Source organism: Theobroma umbraticum, unplaced genomic scaffold (genome assembly GCF_002168275.2).
Source record: "Theobroma umbraticum cultivar Fairchild unplaced genomic scaffold, ASM216827v3 scaffold_12.1, whole genome shotgun sequence".
In the NCBI taxonomy this organism is placed as follows: domain Eukaryota; kingdom Viridiplantae; phylum Streptophyta; class Magnoliopsida; order Malvales; family Malvaceae; genus Theobroma; species Theobroma umbraticum.
In genome coordinates this window covers 2,281,401-2,295,436 of record NW_018397269.1, presented here as the reverse complement: position 1 = coordinate 2,295,436, position 14,036 = coordinate 2,281,401, and the positions used below count along the sequence as shown (strand labels likewise).

The 14,036-nt window shown below is 29.4% G+C and overlaps 1 protein-coding gene and 1 pseudogene across 1 annotated transcript; both read left to right on the top strand.

Annotated features, from left to right (window-relative positions):
- The first annotated feature begins 2,377 nt into the window (after positions 1–2,377).
- LOC110425854 (metalloendoproteinase 1-like) lies at positions 2,378–3,501 on the top strand. The gene has a single exon (XM_021440916.2). The coding sequence runs from the start codon at positions 2,424–2,426 to the stop codon at positions 3,330–3,332; it is 909 nt and encodes a 302-aa protein (XP_021296591.1). The 5' UTR covers positions 2,378–2,423; the 3' UTR covers positions 3,333–3,501.
- A 4,679-nt stretch (positions 3,502–8,180) lies between these two features.
- On the top strand, positions 8,181–10,537 carry LOC110426036 (metalloendoproteinase 1-like; annotated as a pseudogene).
- The last annotated feature ends 3,499 nt before the right edge of the window (positions 10,538–14,036 follow it).

The window sequence follows — 14,036 nt, the reverse complement described above, 5'->3', positions numbered from 1 at the left end:
TCACGTCAAACATATCCTCATTCATGGATGTACATTTGAATATTGTACAAAGCATAAACAGGGGCCAAATATCTTGTTTTATGTTAGGCCAGGATTGTAAATTAAAGATATGGTACAACTATGTGGGCATGCAACCTAAAATGGTGGTTTGATCCAGTCTGATCAATTATCGCATCATTTGTAAGAAATATCCCTTTAATCACTTATTCAGCTTTATAAAGTTTTTCTATGAGCTACAATCCTATAAATAGATGATGAAGTTTCAAAATTTTACTATATGTGAATTTATATGATTGTTATATATCAATTTAATTTATAATTAGATTGAATGCGTGACAAGCATATAAACAAAAAGTTATAAAATTTTTTCAACTACAACATCGATGTATACGATAATAATAGTTATTCAATTATATTCATATTCATATTAAAACAAAATTTTCATGATATTTTTCAATTATTGATACTATAATCAAACAAGTTTTCCATCTAACTGGTTAGCTGGTTACATGTTTGATACCTTTTATTATATTCATATTATTTACGTTTCACTTATTATCAGAAAAACGGACTTTTAATGACAAAGTCAAGTCCATTGATAGAAATCTGTTAATAACTTTCTATCAATTGTTGATGAAATATTGACGGATTGAAAATAATCAAATATTCGATGTATCATCAATAGAATATTGTTAGGATTTTCCATCAGAGTATATTCTGTTGTTAATTATTTGGGGTGCATTAAAAGGGAAGGGCACAAAAAATATCGATGGATCCATTTTGTTAGTATATTTATTACTAACGAAAATTGCCGACTGATTTATCAACAAAAAATGTAATCGGTACATTGATCAATGTTCTAACAGAATTATCAATAAAATATCCATCAATTATGTGTATTAAAAAGGTAGTTTGATAGCCGATGAAATTCCTAATAGAATATCAGTTCGTAATTTGTATTTAAAAAGTCATTTTACTGATCGACGAAATGCCCAACAGAAGCTAATATATTATTAAATTGATAACTTAAAGTGTTGGCTGGGAGGATGCCAAATCCAATATATTGTTTGAGAAGCTAATGTATTCGCAGAGTAGTTATCAAAAGCCGGTGTTCGATGTAAACAGGACTTGATGCTAATGTTTGGGTAGCCAATGATGATTTCTGGATTGCTTACTTCTAGAAACCCACCTGTACGACCTCCGATTAGTTTCTTCAAAGTCCGAGGCCCTGATCAGTCAGCATACTACGTTTCTTGTATGGTTGACAACGAGCTAGCTTACTACTGTCTGGTTTCTTTTGTTAGGTCGGAGTAACCCTTATCAATTATTGGACCATTCATTAAAAATATCTTTAATATTGTGAAGTTTTGCTACGGGCTATTAATTTCTACATTGATGATTAATTTTAAAACTTTTACCATAAGTGAATTTATAAAAATATAAAATACTAACAATAAAAAATATAAATAAAAAAATTTCTTGCATATAAATATATAGAAACTAAAACAAAAAAAAACTTTATTTTCATATGTAATCATACTTTGCCAATCGTAGTTGATGTAGGATAATGCTTTTATCCATATCAAATGGAAGTGCAACTGAGTAAGAGCTCTGGCTATAGCGATGACAGAGGGAAACATATACATGCCAAGTGCCAAAATTAATGACACTAAATTAGTTCCCCATATCTCCACCCTCCATTTTTGAGTTTATCTAAAGTGAATGGTTGCAAACGAGAGTAGATACCAAACTGCATAAATGAATATAGGTTGGTTTTAAAGGAAGATATATATATAAATATATGTATGTATGTATATGTATAAAAATATATATTAAATTATTAACATTTTAAGAATAAATTTAGAAATCGTAATGATCACGTGCCTATTTGATTAAAAAAGTTAAAAAAATGACATTAAAATATGAATTTGATATATTTTCTTCATATTTACTAACTAATAAATACGCAAAAAAAAATATTAATTCAATTGTAATATACTTACCTATTTCATGATAATATTTCAGCGGATCTAATTTTTAATCTTGATAAATATTTTTTTTTGAAAAGTATGAGTTTCATTAGTGATAATCTAGATAAATATTACAAATGAAATGGGTCTATATATGAACTGAAATATATGTATTATATGTTTATATTTAAAAAATAAGAAAAATATATCAAATTAAATGGGTTCAATGAACTAGAAAAATTAATCACAATTACGGAACTCACATCTAGTGAGTGGTGACCTAAACGCCAATAGAATTTTCTTCTTTTTCTCTTTCATGTGTAGAAAGCCAAAATAATCTAGCCTAAACTTCAATGCTACAGCATTTTAGTATAAATAGGCATGAAGCCAAGCACCATAATGCACCCCAAAACACCAAAGCAATAGTTGATCTTACTACCTAGCTAGCTTGCAATGGCCCCAAAACTTTCTCATCAGGTTTTTGGAGCTATCTTTCTCTTCCTTGTTCTGCAACCTTTTGTAGTTAAGTCTAGACCTCTAGAACCCGAAACCCTTCGGAATCTTGAACGAGCTCAGAACGGAGATACTCTCAATGGGCTTAGTCAAGTCAAGAAGTACCTTAAGGCCTTTGGTTACTACCCCAATGACCTCAATCTTACTGACGATCATTTTGACGACTCTTTAGAGTCTGCCCTTAAAGCATATCAACAAAATTATTATCTCAAAGTAACAGGCAAGATTGACCATGATACAATTAAAACAATGATGATCCCTAGATGTGGTGTGCCTGATATCATCCCTATCCGAACTTCTAATGGCACTGGGGGAACTCCTCATGGCGTCATATTTCACTTGGTTGCTAACTATTCCTTTTTCCCTGGAAATCCTAGATGGAGCAGGTACCAACTTACCTACAATTTCCTACCCGGCGTCCAGGTAGTTAGCCCACAAGTACTAAGACCTATCATTGCCCAGGCATTCCAGACATGGGCAAATGTTTCTCCATTCAGATTCCAGGAGGTAGCACAAGGCAACCGAGCAGATATCAGGATCGGGTTTTACCGATATGATCATGGGGATGGCTATCCTTTTGATGGCCCTGGAAACATTTTGGCTCATGCTTTTGCACCACAAGATGGGAGATTTCACTATGATGCAGACGAGAATTGGAGCCCTAATCCTACTGCATCTAACCAAATAGACCTGCAGTCTGTAGCTGTGCATGAAATAGGACATAATCTCGGCCTTGGTCATAGTCAGGATCAAGCTGCGATCATGTTTCCATCTCTACCAGCTGGAGCTACCAAAAGGAACTTAGGCCAAGATGACATTAATGGTCTACGAGCTCTGTATGGCTATTAGCAAAATCTTGCTTTGCTGACACCAATGCAGGTTTCATGAGTCAGAAGCTTGATTATAGCATATTAAATAAGTGATTAGACACAGATGAAAGAGTGGAATAAGAAGTGATCTACAAGCAAATATCAAAGCCATAATTTCAATGAAACGTATGCATAATTTCTAGAATAAAGTTGCTGTGTCCTATCTATATATTTTCTTATGCATTTGAAAGCTTCGAAGTTTCCCTTTCATTCATTTAATGCCCGCTAAAAAGACGAAGGCAGAAAATGATAAGTGTTTAGCCTGCAAATGAGCGAAATAATTAGGCTGAGTAATATCTTTTTTATTTTGACAACTTAAAAGAATTTTTCATATTTGGCTTAAAGATAATCGAACTTGGATCAATATATAATATAAGCTTAGGTTTTGTATGAATAGATCATTCTATCATTCATAAACTTAAATCAAATTCTGATTAAACTTAAATTTTTTTTCTCTCAGTAAAGTTAAGTTCAAATTTAAGTTCGTACTCCAAGCTGATCATTGAATTCAAACTCAAAGCGACTCTAAGAAGTAGCCAATCTTTGGCTTTGGTTTAATTACAAAAACAACAAAAAAATTCCCATAATTGAATTTTTTTTTACTACCTTTATCAAAAGCAATGGCTACCAAGCTTTCTCATCATCTAATTTCCGCAGCTTTCTTTCTCTCCCTTACAGTTCAAGCTGTTGCGGTTGTTGTAATGTGCCAGGTCCAAGAACCCAATCGTTAGAGGTAAAAAATTTAGGAAATCATTATCAATCTTTTTTGTTTAGATGCGATTGGCCATTTATTACGTTAGTTCTCTTTAATGGAGTTCTAAATTGATTTTAGGTCTATCAAAGGAACAATGACTTGGTCTAAGAAAATTTTTTAAAGTAAGGTTCTAGAGTACGTTTATGCATGGGGAAGGATTAGCACTTTGTGACGTTTGTTTCATGAACAGTGCAATTTAATTATATGTTATCCTATTATAGTCTAAACCATTGATTTTATTCTTATGTTTCCCTAATTACTGTTTATTTACTTTGTTCTTTATTTTATTAACAAATTAAACATTTTATTTGATCTTACGAGTGTGACGTGTAGATGATGCAATTATAAAATGCATGGCATAAAATTTGAATAATGCTAAACGAAAATATTTTATTGAGTGTACTTCTCAAATCCGCCCATCACACTGGTGTGATTTTGGAATATTCTTTCACTTAGAGAAATACCCAAGAAACTCGCTTTTGCAAATTTAACGAGTACATTTCATCATTGAGATAGTTGTTTGCATGTAAAAATTATATTTTTTCGTGAATGCAAATCTATTACGAGCAAAAGTCTTTTATTAAAAACATCCTCCGAGCCCTCTTATCATACTAGTGAGACTCGAAGGTATCTTTTCACCTAAGAAATTTTTCAAAGGAACTCATCTTCGCAAGCTATTTCGAAAAATCCCATTATTGGGGTTTTGACTCGTGCACACAATACGTCTACATGCCATGACATTTAACAATACAATAATGAGTTGTGATGTACCCATAAATTTCAGTATTCATTCTAAACTTTCCCGTAACTCTTTTGTTATTTGTTTAGAAATTATTTATCTTTATATATATGTATATCATGAATAAATATTTTATTTTTACTTAATTTTATTTTATTACATATTCTTATATGTTTAAGTATTTATCTATTTTTCTATGTATATTTTCCTTATACCTAAACACTATTTCTTTAATCAAATATTTTGTTTCAGGATTACTATTATTTATGCGTATATTTCTTATCACTCAATTTCTTTTTTTTTTAATTGCCTAACCTATTTTCTTTTGACTAACTATTTTTTTTCTTTTCCCATAAGTCTATTTGTTATGATTATATACATTTGCTTTTTATATTTTAGTTATATTTATTGTTATTATTAGTTTACTATTTTTGAAAATTTTATTTTTATTATTTATTTATCATTATGAATATCATCATTTTTCATAGCCCTATATATTTTTAAAAAATGCATTTCAGTTATTCCTTCTTGTATTTATTATTGTCATTATTATTCTATTATTTTTTATTTTTTTGTTTGATTAGAAATTAATTTAATTTGTTTTTTATTTATTTAAATTGCAAACATCGGGATTTAAAATTAAAACCATCCTATTATACTAGTGGGGTCTTAATAAAAATCCTTAATCTAAGGAAATTTATTCAGAATTGTGACTTCTCGTGCTCTAAATAGACATCTCATCGTCGATATAATTTAATATTCTCTCTATTAATAATATTATATATGCACATGCATTTTTACACACATATATATTCTATTTTCTTAATTATTAACCCTAAATATTACTTTCCTCTTTTTTATTCTATTTTCTTCTATACCCACTTTTTACAACTAGTTATTTACCTTTTAAATCTTAACTCATTATTATTATTATTATTATTATTATTATTTTATAACTAAATATGTTTACTTTATATACTTATTTTTTCATCTACTTAAATGCCGTTTTCGTATAACTAAATATTTATCTATTTCTATATTTATCATATTATTCTTCTTTTACCTAAAAGTTAATTTTTAGATCTTTCTTTTCTCCTTTTTCCTTTTACATATATGTATATATTTTATCTACCTAAATCTATAAAGTTGTTTACTAGATATTTTATTATTTTTTATAACTAAATATTTATCTATTATTATTTTTTCCTATAGTTTTTCTATTTTTGTTCTTTTTAATCTTCTTACTCTAAAATAAATATAGGTACATATATTCTCAATTATTACTTGTATACCTATTATTATTAATATTATTTTACTTACTAACCTTAAATAAAAATAAAAACAAACTTTTAAATATGAGAAACTAATTTAAGCAAATCATAATAGATTTAATGACTTAACTAACATAATAATTAATATAATTCAACCCAATAAAATAACTCAAGCATCAAAGCTCAAAGGAGCCCATACCTTGCTAGGGCTAAGAGCGGCCGTTTTGGTGCTTGTGAAGCCTCACTCAAAACACACCGTTTTGGTGCTTGTGTGGCAACTTGAAGTCCTAAAACTACACCAATTTGCCTCTTCTCCATTAAAACTCCAAAACGACGTTGTTTTATCTCTCCAAACTTAGCTATTTATTCCTTCTTTACTTCTTCTCTCTTCATTTCTCCCTTTTACTTTCTCTCTTTAGCCGCCAATGCTTTTTCCTCTTCTACGCGATTCTTCCCTTCTTCCTTTCTCTTTTTCTTCAAATGAAAATCTTGGCCTTTCTGCAGCAAGGATAAATAGTAGCAAAGAAATAAAATCTCCTTGCCTCAACCTTATCTTTGACTTGAAATACTGCACAGAATGAAGCTTAGTTAATAGTAAAATCATTGATCAACTTAGAGATCAAATTATAAGTTTTTGTTTCGACATAAAGATTTTGAATGACACATTCATCTTATAAATTATATTTTTTCTATTCTGATATTTAAATTTAAAACTTTTAATTTTAACACATGCAGAACCTTAAATTCTTACCTTTTGAAAAAATCCACAAAAAATAAAGACAATATGAGTTGTACACTATTTTTGCATTTTTAAGCTAAATTGCCTTATTACTGTCAACTTGTGATAACAGTTTCCCAGTAGGAAAATTTATTCATAATCTTCATAGCAATCTTACTTGTTTGCTTAATATATATTGGTCAAAATACTTGGAAGGTCTCTGTACTCAGACATTTTGTTCAATTGAATCCCTCTATTCCAATTTGAAGCAATTTTGTCTCTCAATTTTACAAATTGCTCCAATTTAGTCCCTCCTCTTAATAATATCCAATTCAGCCATTAAATAGGATGAGGTTAATGTTGACGTGACACATTTTACTAGCGTGACAATGTGAAGTAACGGCATGCTGATGTGGCAATCATTAAGGCTCCACGTCAACATTAAGGCTCAAGTTGCTAGCATGGCACTATCATGTTAGTATATTAAAATGACGTGATAGTGTCACATCAACATGTCAAAGTCACATGATAAGACAAAAAAAAATCAAAAGTAAAATTTAGTAAAAGTCAAGTCTTAGACATGATAATAAGGAGCTTAGTATTCTTGTTAGAGGTTCTAAATTCAAATCTTAGTAAAAGCACATTGTGTTTTGGAGAAGAATAGAGTGACGCGGTAGTCTTTTAGCATGCCACATGGCTCCTACATGCTGACGTGGCATTAATTGAACAAAACGCATGAGTATAAGGACCTCTCATGTATTTTAACCTTTATTAATCTTTTTTACTATTGATTTATGTACTTTGTTTTATTTTGGTTTTCAATGATAGAATGGAAAAATTCATTGTAATTATTTAGTTTATATTCATTTTCACCTTTGTCTTATGTATTGTTGGATTGTTTAATAATGGTCAAGATTTGTGTATTTATTACTATGAAATATTGATTTGTTTTATTCATTTTTTGTTTAAACAATGTTGGTTAGGGATTATTTATGATAAGATTTAAATCCTTTGGTCAAGATTCTCACTTTTTCTCGAATTCAACCATTGACATGCTTAATGCTTTATTTTTGTATTTTATATTCTTCTCATGTAGTCGGCATATTGATTAATGTTTCAACAAAATTGCCGATGAAATGTTCACCCACGATGTGAATTAAAAAAGTAGAATGATAATCGAAGATATATCAATCAGTGATTTGTATTTGAAAAATCATTTTAATGACCGATGGAAGCATATAGATTATTAATGATAACTTAAAGTCTTGGATGGGAGGATGCCAAATCCACTATATTGTTCGAGAGGCTAATGTATTCACTGAGGAGTTACCAAAAGCCGGTGTTCAATGTCAACAGGACTTGACGCTATTGTTCAGGCAGCCAATGATGATTTCTGGATTTCTTTGGAACCCACCTTGCTCGATCTCCTTGTTAGTAATAACATTCTTGATGTCTACATGTTAGATTAGCTAAAGCTTACCCTTATTTCAAAATAAGAAAGTTTTTATCTTATTATTATTAAGAAATTATATATTATAAAAACTATTCTTTAAATCACGTTTTAAAATCACAATATTAAATAAATTTACAAATAACATTAGATTTCTTTTCAATTGAAAATTGATTCTAATGTCGTCTAATGTATCCTCATTTATGACGCATATTAAAAGATCGTATAAAGCATATAAATAGGGACCAAGTATCTTTATTTTTGTTAGGCCAGAGCCATTCTTATCAATAATCATACCCTTCTTAAAAATATCCTTGAATCGCTTGCAAAATTAAACTTGATGAAGTTTTTTACGAGCTATTATCTTATACATAGATGATGAATTTTAAAAATTTTATTGACAGTGAATTTATAACAATATAGAATACTAATAATAAAAAATATAAATAAAAAACTTGTTGCATATAAATATATAGAAATTATCTTACACATAGATGATGAATTTTAAAAATTTTACTAAGAGTGAATTTATTAAAATATAGAATACTAACAAAATAAAAAACTTGTTGCATATAAATATATAGAAACTAAAAAATAAAAACACTCTATTTCATATATAATCGTAGTTGATATGGGATAATGCTTTTATCCATATCAAATAGAAATACAACTAAGAGCTCTGACTATAGCGATGACAGAGAGAAACATATATATGCCAAGTGCCAATATTAATGACACTAAATTAGTTCTCCATATCTCCACCCTCTATTTTTGGGTTTATCTCAAACTGCAAAAATGAATACCGATTGGCTTTAAGGGAAGATTTTTATGTACGAAAACATTAAATTGTTAAGATTTTAGGAATAAAAATTAGAAATCCTTATTTTCACATGCCTATTTGACTAAAAAAATTAAAAAAATGACATTGAAATATGAATTTAATATATTTTCTTCATATTTGATAATTAATAAATACGCAAAAAAAATAATGAATTCATTTGTAATATATCATAATAATATTTCGCAAGATCAAATGTTTAATCTTGATAAATATGTCCAATCAAATGGGTCTATGAATTGAAATGTGTATTATATGTTTACATTTAAAAAATAAAAAGAATATATCAAATCAAATGAATTCAAGAAAAATTAATCAAAGTAACTCACATCTATAGCCACCTGTTGAATTTTCTTCTTTTTCTCTTTCATGGGTAGAAAACCAGAATAATCTATCCTAAACTTTAATGCTCCAGCATTTTAGTACAAATAGGCATGTAGGCAAGCCCCAAAATGCACCCAAACGCCAAAGCAATAGTTGATCTTACTATCTAGCTTACAGTGGCACCAAAACTTTCTCATCAGGTTCTTGGAGTTATCTTTCTCTTCCTTGTTCTGCAACCTTTTGTAGTTTAGTCTGGATTTCTAGAACCCGAATCTCTCCGGCGAATTGAACGCGCTCAGAAAGGAGATTCTCTCAATGGGCCTAATCAAGTCAAGAAGTTCTTTAAGATCTTTGGTTACTACCTCAATAATGACTTCGATGTTCTTGAGCATCATTTGGACCTCTATTTAGAGTTTGCCCTTAAATCATACCAATTAAATTATAATCTCGAAGTAACAGGCAAGATTGACCCTAATACAATTAAAGCAATGATGATCCCTAGATGTGGTGTCATTGATATCATCTCTAAGCGACCTAATTACACCGGGGGAACGACACATAACCGTTCTAATTCTGAAATATTTCAGTTGGTTACTAACTATTCTTTTTTACCAGGAAATTTTAGATGGAGCAAGTACCAACTTACCTACAGTTTCCTATCCGGTGTCCAGGGAGTTAGCTCACAAATCATTGCCTGGGCATTCCAGAAATGGGAAGCTGTTTCTCCATTTAGCTCCTATCCTATAGAACGAGGCACGCGAGCCGATATCAGCATCGGTTCTTTTCGAAATTGATCATGGGGATGGAATTCCTTTTGGTGGCCCTGGAAACATTTTGGCTTTACCTATGCTTTTGCACCACAAGATGGGAGATTTCACTATAACGCAGACGAGAATTGGAGCACTAATCCTAATGCACCTAACGAAGTAGACCTGGAATCGGTAGCTGTGCATGAAATGGGACATATGCTCGGCCTTGGTCATAGTCAGGATGAAGCTGCCATCATGTTTCCAATAATCCCAATGGGAACTGCGAAAAGGAACCTAGGCCAAGGTGACATTTATGGTCTACGAGCTTTGTACAGCTATTAGCAAAACCTAAGAACTATGGAGGTTTCATGACATCAGAGGCATGATTGTTCATATTAAATAAGATTAAACACAGTTGAAAGAGTGGAATAAGAAAATGATATGTAGGCAAATATCAAAGCTATAGTTTTTATGTAACGTATGCATAATGCTTAGAAAAAAATTGCTGTGTGTCCTAGCTATTTTCCTATACATCTGAAAGCTTCCAAGTTTTACTTGCATCCTTTTAATGCCTGCCAAAGAAGACAGAGGCAGAGAATGATAAGAGTTTACCTAGGCTGCAATGCAAATGAACCACATCCGCTAGCTGAGTAATAATTAGTTTGATTTTAACAACTTGAAAGAATGTTTGAAATTAATTTGGCTTAAACTTTAATTGATAGTTGGAGTTTGCATATGAACTGATCATGTATAAAGTTGAACCATCGATCAATTTAAATGGTTCTGACATTAAACCCTTAGTTAACAACCCGGCGAGGAGTTTTTTTACCGCAAATGTAAGTCAATGGTATTGCCTAAACTAAGCGCGGGAATTATTTACCAAAACAGAGAGTAGAAGTTCATGTGAACAACTAAAAATTTTAATTATACTTCAAACTAAGGTACAGTTCCTCTGTTTCATTTCCCCAATCCACTCTCCCATCCACTCCTACGCTTGAAAGTGTTAATTATTGGGCAGACCTTCAAGCAACATTATACGCCACTGCAACTGAAAATATACTTGTAAGTTTCCAAATTGAGTATGATTTCATTAAAGTTTGTTTCAACTTTGCTTAAACTATTACTTGATTCAAGTTTGTATATGCATGCATCATCAAACTTGGCTTGAATATTTTACAATCTTAAAATTTTGTACCTGGATTGATGTGGTAGTATGAATCATTAACAAAGTTAAATCATGTTCAAGTTCAAGTTGAAGTCGGAAATTTGAGTTTCATTTCAACCTTATCATCAATAAAGATAGAACACTTATTAGTTTTCCAAGATAACCATCATGGGATGACTAAGTAACATTTAATTGCTTCATTACTTGTTGGGCAAGACTTAAGATTTGATCTTAAATTAATTTATAGAATTGTGACGTAGTGAATACGCATGTAAATATCTTTTAATTCTTGATTTTAACTTATGAATTTAACGTGGGATTCACCACAATTCATACATAATGGACCATTTTACAAAGCATCAACAAGGGAGAAGCATCTCATTATAAATTCTTCTTAGGTATCAATAAATATTAGTAATTTTATTATAATTACAATTTTTATTTGAGAAAATGAAAAATTCAAACCTAATTTTTTGAGTAAGGAGATAATATAGTTATTATGATTCAAATACTTGAATGTTTTTATGTTAATTAATTAAGAATTGAGCAAATTATCTAGTAGTTCTTGCATATATATGTGGGCAGTTGAAAATGGTTCTTTTTTTGTTTTGTTGTGACTCTTCCTTTTCTAATAAAAAATCTTTTCTTGTTTTTAAAAAAATTAAACTCTTTGTAAAAAAATTATTTCAAAAAAGTTCGCATATTCTTACATGGATTGAGTAACTATTCATTTCAAGTATCTCTTGTTAGGTTACCTAAGTTTTTATATATACCTAATGTTATTGAAGTGCTGTTAGTAATAACACTGTTGATGTCTACATGTTAGATTAGTTAAAGCTTACCCTTATCCCAAAATAAGAAGGTCCTTATCATATTATTATTAAGAAATTATGTAAGAAATATTCTTTAAATCATATTTTTTAAATTATAATATTACATGAATTTATAAATACACATTAGAATTCTTTTCAATTGAAAACTGATTTTAATGCCTTCTACGTGTCCTCATTCATGACACGCATTAAAAGATTGTATAAAGCATATAAATAGGGACCAAGTATCATTATTTTTGTTAGGCCGAAGCCACTCTTATCAATTATCGTAGCATTAGTTAGATATATCTTTAAATCACGCGTAAAATAACATAGATGATGAATATTAAAAATTTTATTATAAATGAATTTATAAAAATAAAAAATATAAATAAAAAACCTGTTGCATGTAAATATAGAGAAACTAAAGAAACACTATTTTTTGACATATAATCATAGTTGATATAGGATAACGCTTTTATCCATATCAAGTAGAAATACAACTGAGTAAGAGCTCTGGTCATAGCGATGATAGGGGGAAACATATATATGCCAAGTGCCAAAATTAATGACATTAAATTAGTTCTCCATATCTCCACCCTCTATTTTTGAGTTTATCTAAAGGGAATGGTTAGAAACGAGAGCAGATACCAAACTACAAAATTTCATGATACACATATTATTCATAGAAAAAACAATTTGATGAGAATGTTAATAATGAAATAACTAGATCTCTTAAGAATCATTTAGAATTAATTACTTCTTATATATATATATATATATATATATATATATATATATTAGATCAAGCAATTTTTTACTCCAAAGTAGATTTGAACAATTTAAAATATATAAAAGTACTTTTAGTTTTTATTTAGCGATAAAAAGTTGAAGTCATGAGATGGTAATAGTTTGAAAGAATATTGCCTTAATTTCTTAAAATATAACAATTATTCTGATATTGATGATTTAGATTTATTTTCAAAGTTAAAAGTTTTACAAGAAATTATAGAAATAGAAGAAAACAATCCAATTGACATACTTAATCATATAAGAAGACTCAATTCATTTCCAAATGTATATATTACTTTTAGAATAATGTTAACAATTCATGTAAGTGTTGCTTCAGGGGAAATTAGTTTTTCAAAACTAAAATTAATAAAATCTTATTTAAGATTAATAATATCTCAAGAAAAGTTAAATGGATTGATTATGTTATCAATTGAAAAGGAAAAATTAGAAGATCTTAATTGTAAAAATTTAATTAAAAATTTTACATCTCAAAATGTTAGAAAAATAAAATTTTAATAATTTTTTGAATTTCAATAAAAAAAACCTAATTTAAATATTTCATTTTAAACCTTTAAACTTATTGAGCCACACCTAGTATCACTATTAGCAAAATCTTGCTTTGGTGAGACCTATGCAAGTTTCATGACATCAGAAGCTTGATTATAGCATATTAAATAAGGAATTAAACACAGATGAAAGAGTGGAATAAGAAGTGATCTGCAAGCAAATATCAAAGCCATAAATTCAATGTAACGTATGCATAATTTCTAGAATAACGTTGCTGTGTCCTATCTATATATTTTGTTATACATTTGAAAGCTTCGAAGTTTCTTTTGCATTCATTTAATGCCTGCTAAAAAAGACAGAGCCAGAAAATGATATGTGTTTAGGCTGCAAATGAGCGACATAATTAGGCTGAGTAATATTTCTTTTGATTTTGACAACTTAAAAGGATTTTTCATATTTGTCTTATAAAATAAAATCGAACTTGGCTCAATATATAATATAAGCTTAGTTTTTGTATGAATAGTTCATTGTATCATTCATAAACTTAAATTAAATTCTGAGTTAA

Bases quoted from the DNA above. Each gene is read 5' to 3' on its own strand.
- LOC110425854 (XM_021440916.2), top strand. From the start codon at position 2,424: ATGGCCCCAAAACTTTCTCATCAGGTTTTTGGAGCTATCTTTCTCTTC.